General features: G+C 41.5%; 1 protein-coding gene across 1 annotated transcript; it reads left to right on the plus strand.

Moving 5' to 3' along the window:
- Positions 1-3986: 3986 nt before the first annotated feature.
- LOC128641911 (uncharacterized protein K02A2.6-like) lies at positions 3987-8409 on the plus strand. The gene has a single exon (XM_053694496.1). The coding sequence runs from the start codon at positions 4251-4253 to the stop codon at positions 8301-8303; it is 4053 nt and encodes a 1350-aa protein (XP_053550471.1). The 5' UTR covers positions 3987-4250; the 3' UTR covers positions 8304-8409.
- Positions 8410-9867: the final 1458 nt, after the last annotated feature.

Here is a 9867-nt window from a genome sequence, read left to right on the forward strand (position 1 = left end):
TGGCCTTTAATAGGGAGAAATTTAGCAGACCCTTTAACCAGCTACATAGCAATTGCTTAGATCAGAAACCAAGGTCATTTACATCTATCCCTAAATTGATCACAGTAAGACCAGAATCACAAACTCCTTGTGTGTATATATATATATATATATATAAATAAATTGGATATTTGATATGATTTTTTTAATCCTTAAAATTATAATAATTAGTTTTAATTCAAGAGTTTTGAGTTATATATGATTATTTTATATAGGCATAGGGGTATTATAAACAAAAGTGTTCAGTATCATTATTTTATTTTATGTTCTTGGTCAGGAGTGCTGCTGACTGTTTTGAATGCCAAAGTGATAGATGGCATTCTAACTAATGATTTATTGCAGAAGTTGCTCTCTATTCATCTGAGTCACAATGCAGGCTTCCTATATGGCTTGTGTGAGACATTACAGCAGACACCAAAACACATGCAATTCGTGCAAACACTCGAAAATAGATCCAACAAAGAATAACAGTGGTTGACAGTTTTGTGATGGTTGCCACTTGGCAGTTTTCTTTGAGTAAATATTTATTGAACTTTTTTCTTCTTCACAACTTAATTTTCTTTATTTAAATAAAATGTATAATAGCAAATAATTTTCTTTGTCCGGGAGCCTGATGAGGAGAAAGAAAGGAGAGAGGAGAGAAAATAGAGAGTAAAGTGAGAAAGAGAAAGAGAGAGAGAGAGAGACGACAGAGAAAAGAGAGAGAAAGAAAAGAGTGATAGAGAAGAGAGAAGACAGAGAAAAGTGAGAAGAGAGAGAGACAGAGAGAGAGAGAGAGAGAGAGGGGAAATTAGAATATATTGGCAGATTGGGAAGGAGGAATAAGAGACACCCAAAAGCTAGACAGGCTCACAATGAATAGACTTAAACAGAAAGAAAGGTGATCATGGAAATGCAACAAATAGAATGTTGGCGACAGAGAGGTGCCCAGGAAGTTAGAAGATACATTGGGAAAGAAGAGACACAGGCACCCACAAAATATGTAAGAGACAGGTAGATTGGGAATGAAGTGTGATGTGCCCAATAGGGATGTGCATTTGTTTTCAGAAGAATGAAAAAAAAAATGAAAATGGCATTTTCATTCATTTCTTTGCATACCGAAGACGCAACCATCCGGAAATGAAACTGTAACGATAACAAAAAATAATTGTGCATCTTTTCCTTTTTCGTTTTCGGATGCTGCTTTTTATGATGCAGACAGGCTTTAGCCAATTAATGAAAACCAGGAAGAAGCAGTGAATAGATTGACAGGTTCTATCAGCCTGTCAGTGGGAGCTCGTGACATTTTCTGCCAATTCAGCATTCTCAAGGGGAGGGATTGAAGTCAGAAGAGGGAAATTTAAGTTACTGCCTGACATTTTCAGCTTCAGACCAGTGTGTATCAGTGTATATCAGTGTGCTAGCAGTGTGTATCAGTGTGCTAGCAGTGTGTATCAGTGTGCTAGCAGTGTGTATCAGTAAGCTAGCAGTGTGTATCAGTGTGCTAGCAGTGTGCATCAGTGTGTATCAGTGTGCTAGCAGTGTGTATCAGTGTGTATCAGTGTGCTAGCAGTGTGTATCAGTGTGCTAGCAGTGTGTATCAGTGTGATAGCAGTATGTATCAGTGTGTATCAGTGTGCTAGCAGTGTGCTAGCAGTGTGTATCAGTGTGCTAGCAGTGTGTATCAGTGTGCTAGCAGTGTGTATCAGTGTGCTAGAAGTGTGCATCAGTGTGTATCAGTGTGCTAGCAGTGTGTATCAGTGTGTATTAGTGTGCATCAGTGTGCTAGCAGTGTGTTTCAGTGTGCTAGCAGTGTGTATCAGTGTATATTAGTGTGTATCAGTGTGTATCAGTGTGCTAGCAGTGTGTATCAGTGTGTATTAGTGTGCTAGCAGTGTGTATCAGTGTGCTAGCAGTGTGTATCAGTGTGTATTAGTGTGTATCAGTGTGCTAGCAGTGTGTATCAGTTTGCTAGCAGTGTGTATCAGTGTGCTAGCAGTGTGTATCAGTGTGCTAGCAGTGTGTATCAGTGTGTATCTGTGTGCTAGCAGTGTGTGTCAGTGTGCTTACAGTGTGTATCAGTATGTATCAGTGTGTTAGCAGTGTGTATCAGTGTGCTAGCAGTGTGTATCAGTGTGCTAGCAGTATGTATCAGTGCGTATCAGTGTGCTAGCAGTGTGTATCAGTGTGCTAGCAGTGTGTATCAATGTGCATCAGTGTGCTAGCAGTGTGTATCAATGTGCATCAGTGTGCTAGCAGTGTGTATCAGTGTGCTACCAGTGTGTATCAGTGTGCTAGCAGTGTGCTAGCAGTGTGTATCAGTGTGCTAGCAGTATGTATCAGTGTGTATCAGTGTGCTAGCAGTGTGTATCAGTGTGCTAGCAGTATGTATCAGTGCGTATAAGTGTGCTAGCAGTGTGTATCAGTGTGTATCAATGTGTATCAGTGTGCTAGCAGTGTGTATCAGTGTGCTAGCAGTGTGTATCAGTGTGCTAGCAGTGCGTATCAGTATGCTAGCAGTGTGTATCAGTGTGCTAGCAGTGTGTATCAGTGTGTATCAATGTGTATCAGTGTGCATCAGTGTGTATCAGTGTGCTAGCAGTGTGTATCATTGTGCTAGCAGTGTGTATCAGTGTGCTAGCAGTTTGTATCAGTGTGCTAGCAGTATGTATCAGTGAGTATCTGTGTGCTAGCAGTATGTATCAGTGCATATCAGTGTGTATCAATGTGCTAGGAAGGTGTATCAGTGTGTATCAGTGTGCATCAGTGTGTATCAGTGTGCTAGCAGTGTGTATCAGTGTGTATCAATGTGTATCAGTGTGCTAGGAGTGTGTATTAGTGTGTATCAATGTGCTAGTAGTGTGTTTCAGTGTGCTAGGAGTGTGTATTAGTGTGTATCAATGTGCTAGTAGTGTGTTTCAGTGAGCTAGCAGTGTGTATCAGTGGGCTAGCAGTGTGTATCAGTGTGCTAGCAATGTGTATCAGTGTGTATCAGTGTGCTAGCAGTGTGTATCAGTGTGTATCAGTGTGTATCAGTGTGTATCAGTGTGCTAGCAGTGTGTATCAGTGTACAACAGTGTGTATCAGTGTGCTAGCAGTGTGTATTAGTGTGCTAGGAGTGTGTATTAGTGTGTATCAATGTGCTAGCAGTGTGTTTCAGTGAGCTAGCAGTGTAAATCAGTGTGTATCAGTGTGCTAGCAGTGTATATCATTGTGTATCAGTGTGCATCAGTGTACTAGCAGTGTGTATCAGTGTGCTAGCAGTGTGTATCAGTGTGTATAAGTGTGCTAGCAGTGTGTATCAGTGTGCAAGCAGTGTGTATCAGTGTGTATCAATGTGTATCAGTGTGCTAGCAGTGTCTATCAGTGTGCTAGCAGTGTGTATCAGTGTGTATCAGAGTGCTAGCAGTGTGTATCAGTGTGCTAGCAGTGTGTATTAGTGTTCTAGTAGTGTGTATCAGTGTTCTAGCAGTGTGTATCAGTGTGCTAGCAATGTGTATCAGTGTAATAGCAGTGTAAATCAGTGTGTACAGTGTGTGTCAGTGTGTATCAGTGTGCTAGCAGTGTGTATCAGTGTGCTAGCAGTGTGTATAAGTGTGTTAGCAGTGTGTAACAGTTTGTATCAGTGTGCTAGCAGTGTGTATCAGTGTGTATCAGTGTGTTAGCAGTGTGTATCAGTGTGCTAGCAGTGTGTATCAGTGTGTATCAGTGTGCTAATAATGTGTATCAGTATGCTAGCAGTGTGTATCAGTGTGTATCAGTGTGCTAGCTGTGTGTATCAGTGTTCTAGCAGTGTATATCAGTGTGTATCCGTGTGCTAGCAGTGTGTATCATTGTGCTAGCAGTGTGTATCAGTGTACTAGCAGTGTGTATCAGTGTGTATTAGTGTGTATCAGTGTGTATCAGTGAATATCAGTGTGCTAGCAGTGTGTATCAGTGTGTATTAGTGTATATCTGCTAAGATTACTGCAGCTTTAAGCTCAGCTCACCACACCCCCTGGGTGTGTCTGGGTCTCTGTGACATCATCAGAAGCCATGTTAGTTTTACTGATGGAACCTGCTAGAGAATAAGCCATGTGGCTGTAGCTGAATAAAAGTTATCTAAAGTTCCTGCTGCAGAGTCTTCATGATATGTGCAAGACACAAGGTAACAGCACACAACTGAATGTTCTAATCCTGACTACACACAGAACATAACAGCTGGCGACGAGGATCTGTGGTCTGACCCTATAATGGCACTTATTGGCACCTTACCTGTGTTTGCAGCAGACACAGACAGATGGGACACATGGGTTGAACAGTTTGAGCTATATTGTACAGCAAATAACATAGGAGCTGATAAGCAAGTGGCTGTGTTTCTGACAACTATAGGCTCAGCAGCTTACACTACATTAAGGGACATTCTCTCACCAGATAAACCTAATGCTAAACCTCTGTCTGACCTGATCTGCCTGTTATCTGACCACTACCTACCTAAGCCTCTGGAGATATCAGAACGCTTTAAGTTTTACACACGCAAGCAATTGCAGCATGAGGACATTAAAACTTATGTGATCAGTTTAAAGAAACTAGCAAGTAGCTGCAGATTTGGGGATTATTTAAACACTGCTTTACGTGATATGTTTGTTATTGGACTCATGGACTGTACAGTACAAAAGAGACTATTAGCAGAGGATGAGTTAACACTAAAGCGTGCTATAGAGATAGCTACCGTCATGGAACTTGCTGCTAAAGATGCACAAATGCTCCAGGCCCCAGCACAGGCAGTTTGTGATAAGGAAAAAGATGTTTTTCATACAAGTGTGCACCTAAATAAACAGTATCCAGCTAGACAAGGGTCACAGACAGCTTGTTACAGATGTGGTGACACAAATCACACAGCAAATGCCTGCAGGTTTAGGAACAGCACCTGCTATGGGTGTGGGAAGATTGGTCATATAAAGAGAGTGTGCAGAAGTTCCTTAGACAGAGATAAAAGTAAGAAAGGCAGCAAGTCACATGCAGCTTTTCATGTGCAAGTAGATACACCACACACTGATTCAGAGGAAGACAAACCATTATACACATTACAGATCTACAGCCTTGAGAATAAAATTCCAGAACTGCAAGCAAAGGTGAATATAGATGGTAAACCTCTCATTATGGAAGTTGACACAGGAGCAGCAGTCTCTGTTATCACAGCTGCTGATTGGAACCGCCTGGGACTAAGGCAACCAATTGTTCCAACAGCTGTCACCATGCAAACATATTCAAATGAAATAATAAAGCCTATTGGGTGTGTATCACCTACAGTGACATTTAATGGTATAACTAAAAAGGTACGCCTCTACATTTTACCTAAAGGAGGACCACCTTTGTTTGGTAGATCCTGGATCCAAGCATTGGGCATGCCAAAGTTACCACAACAGTTACCACTTAACAAACTGCTGGACCAAAGTGGGAATTCAAATTCTTCTTGGATTAATTCTCTAAAGCACAAATATAAGACTGTATTTGATGGGAACCTAGGTTTAGTGAAAGACAAGCAGATTCAGCTTCACCTAAAAGAAAATGCTATTCCAAAATTTTGTAAACCAAGAGTTGTACCATTTGCACTTAAACCTAAAATTGAAGCAGAACTAGAAAGACTACGAAATCAGGGGATTATTGTTCCAGTGTCTAGCAGTGAATGGGCTTCCCCAATAGTTCCTGTCAGAAAAAAGAATGGGGACATTCGCATCTGTGGAGATTTCAGAGTGGGCCTTAACCCTCAATTACTTGTGGACCAATATCCTTTACCACGGATTGAAGAATTGTTTAGTTCTCTGGCAGGGGGTGAAAAATTTACAAAAATTGACTTGCATCAAGCATACTTACAATTAGAGGTGCATCCAGACTCCAGACACCTGTTAACTATCAACACTCACAAAGGACTTTTTCAGTATACGCGGATGGTGTTTGGCATTGCCCCAGCACCTGCAGTGTGGCAACGGATAATGGATGAGATCTTGGCAGGTATTCCACATACCCACTGTATGTTAGATGACATGCTTATCACTGGTGAAAATGATGCTGCTCATAAAGCCAATGTTGAAGCTGTTTTACAACGCCTACAGGAATTCGGACTGAAAGTTAACATGGAAAAGTGTGAGTTCTTCTGCAAGAGTTTAGAATATTGTGCACATGTAGTGGACAAGACTGGTCTACACACAACTGCTGAAAAAGTGAAAGCGCTGGTTCATGCTCCCACCCCTGTTAATGTATCTCAGCTACGTTCTTATTTGGGGTTGCTCAATTACTATCACAGATTTTTACCAAATTTGGCTCATTTACTATATCCACTACACCGTCTTTTAGATAGTAAAAACCAGTGGGTCTGGACTGACTTATGTACACAAGCATTTGAACGCTCTAAGCAGCTTCTTCTGGAATCAAGACTCCTTGTCCACTATGACCTTAAGAAGCCTTTGGTACTAGCCTGTGATGCTTCACCATATGGTTTAGGCGCAGTACTTTCACACATTATGCCCGATGGGTCTGAACGTCCTGTGTCTTTTGCGTCCAGATCTTTAACTCCGTCGGAGAGAAATTATGCCCAGATTGATCGGGAAGCTTTAGCAATAATTTGGGCTGTGAAGAAATTCCACATTTATATATATGGCAGACCTTTTACTCTGATCACGGATCATAAACCACTTTTGTCCATTCTGCACCCTCAGAAGGGTATCTCCAACACAACAGCTGCACGACTTCAGCGCTATGCACTTCAGCTGGCGGCTTACAACTACTCCATTAAATATCGATGCCACAGTGATCATACGAATGTGGATATGTTTTCTAGATTACCAATGGTACATCACATGACAACATCTTCTAAAATCATAGAAACCCCTCCACAGCCTGTAAATCTAAATTCCAAAGTGATTGCTACTTATACATGCTCTGATTCTACCTTACAGGAAATCAAGTCTTTTGTTCAACATGGGTGGCCTAAAGTGGTTCGCTCTGACCTTCAGCCATATTTTACAAGGAAGAAGGAAATTGTGCATGACTCAGGCTGTCTGTTATGGGGGTCACGAGTGATAATTCCGACCTTACTGCAAACATTAGCATTAAAGTTACTACACAGCTCACACCAGGGTGTAGTAAAAATGAAGCAAAGAGCACGAGAATATTTGTGGTGGCCTAAATTGGATACAGATATTGCTTCTTATGTAGCTGCTTGCAATGCATGTGCACAGACACAGCGGAATCCCAGCAGGGACACCTCAAAAACTTGGCCATGGCCAAATGAACCTTGGACAAGAATCCATGTTGATTTTGCAGGGCCAGTGGAAGGACGAATGTATTTGGTGGCTGTGGATGCTCATTCCAAGTGGCCAGAAGTAGTTCAAATGTCAAGTACTACAACGCAACAAACCATTGTCGTTCTTTCCAGTATGTTTGCAAGATTTGGACTGCCACAAACTTTAGTCTCAGACAATGGTCCACAGTTCATATCACATGAATTTGAAACCTTTCTAGATACAAATAACATCAAACACTGTAAGACAGCTCCATATTTTCCAGCCTCTAATGGACAGGCTGAAAGATTTGTACAAACTTTAAAACGCCACTTAGCTGTCTCTCAGAAATCAAAATTTAATCCAAACTCCCTTTCTAATTTTTTGTTTAACTATAGAAACACACCCCATGCCACTACTGGGCTATCACCTGCAATGTTAATGTTTGGAAGACGCCTGAGAACTCCACTGGATAAAGTTAGACCAGAACATCCCACACAAGAGTTGAACACTTCTAGCGTTTCAGAATTTGTTCTTCATGACAGAGTATGGGTTAGAAACTACCGTGGCCCAAATAAATGGATTCCAGCTGTCATAATACAAGGCATGGGCAATAGAATGTTTAAAGTTCAACTACAAGCTGGTGGTACAGTTTCCCGCCATGTAGAACAAATGAGACATAGATCTCAACCAGCTACACAAATATCAAATGATTCAGATGGTGAGGATATCTGGCATGGAGTGTGGTGCCCACCTGAGTCTTCTGAGGATGAAAATGCAATGAACACAACTGAAACAGATCAACCTCAGAATGATTCTGTCCAACAACAAAATATCACAGGTGATCAACAACCATTGGGTTCTCCTCCACAGACAATTTCTCCTGAACCAAATACTCTACGGCCCTCTAGAAACAGAAGGCCACCTTCTAGATGGCAATGTGAGGATTCAGTGAGAGATTATTCAGCAAGGAATGACCTAATCCGAAGGCGGACTTATCGCAGAAAACATAACTGTGACTAAATTCTAGGCTGTGACCTAGGTCTTGTGCACATAGACTATAGAGATAAACTGTTCTAAGTTCAAGTGTATGGTTTAGTTACTTGTTGTATGTTACAATATTATCCACTGTCTGTTCTTTTTTTTTTTTTTTTTTAATTTATTTTTTATATATATTTTTTTTTTTTGGAGAAAAAAGGGGATGCTAAGATTACTGCAGCTTTAAGCTCAGCTCACCACACCCCCTGGGTGTGTCTGGGTCTCTGTGACATCATCAGAAGCCATGTTAGTTTTACTGATGGAACCTGCTAGAGAATAAGCCATGTGGCTGTAGCTGAATAAAAGTTATCTAAAGTTCCTGCTGCAGAGTCTTCATGATATGTGCAAGACACAAGGTAACAGCACACAACTGAATGTTCTAATCCTGACTACACACAGAACATAACAATATCAGTGTACTAGCAGTGTGTACCAGTGTGCTAGCAGTGTGTATCAGTGTGCTAGCAGTGTAAATCAGTGTGTATCAGTGTGCTAGCAGTGTGTATCAGTGTGTATCAGTGTGCTAGCAGTGTGTATCAGTGTGCTATCTGTGTATATTAGTGTATTAGTGTGTATCAGTGTGCCCATAGTGTGTATCAGTGTGCTAGCGGTGTGTATCAGTGTGTTTCAGTGTGCTAGCAGTGTGTATCAGTGTGCTAGCAGTGTGTATCAGTGTGCTAGCAGTGTGTATCAGTATGTATCAGTGTGCTAGCAGTGTGTATCAATGTTTATCCGTGTGCTAACAGTGTGTATCAGTGTGCTAGCAGTCTGTATCAGTGTGTATCAGTGTGCTAGCAGTGTGTATGAGTGTGCTAGCAGTGTGTATCAGTGTGCTAGCAGTGTGTATCAGTGTGTTTCAGTTTGCTAGCAGTGTTTATCAGTATGTATCAGTGTGCTAGCAGTGTGTATCAGTGTGTATCAGTGTGCTAGCTGTGTGTATCAGTGTGCTAAGAGTGTGTATCAGTGTGTATTAGTGTGTATCAGTGTGCTAGCAGTGTAAATCAGTGTGTATCAGTGTGCTAGTAGTGTGTATCAGTGTGCTAGCAGTGTGTATCAGTGTGTTAGCAGTGTGTATCAGTGTGCTAGCAGTGCGTATCAGTGTGTATTAGTGTGCTAGCAGAGTGTATTAGTGTGCTAGCAGTGTGTATCAGTGTGTATTAGTGTGCTAGCAGTGTGTATCAGTATATATCAGTGTGCTAGCAGTGTGTATCAGTGTGTATCATTGTGCTAGCAGTGTGTATCAGTGTGTATCAGTGTGCTAGCAGTGTGCATCAGTGTGTATTAGTGTGTATCAGTGTGCTAGCAGTGTGTATCAGTGTGTGTCAGTGTGCTAGCAGTGTGTATCAGTGTGTATTAGTGTGTATCAGTGTGTATCAGTGTGCTAGCAATGTGTATCAGTGTGCTAGCAGTGTGTATCAGTGTGTATTAGTGTGTATCAGTGTGCTAGCAGTGTGTATCAGTGGGTTTCAGTGTGCTAGCAGTGTGTATCAGTGTGCTAGTAGTGTGTATCAGTGTGCTAGCGGTGTGTATCAGTGTGCTAGCAGTGTGT

Source organism: Bombina bombina, chromosome 11 (genome assembly GCF_027579735.1).
Source record: "Bombina bombina isolate aBomBom1 chromosome 11, aBomBom1.pri, whole genome shotgun sequence".
NCBI classification, from domain to species: domain Eukaryota; kingdom Metazoa; phylum Chordata; class Amphibia; order Anura; family Bombinatoridae; genus Bombina; species Bombina bombina.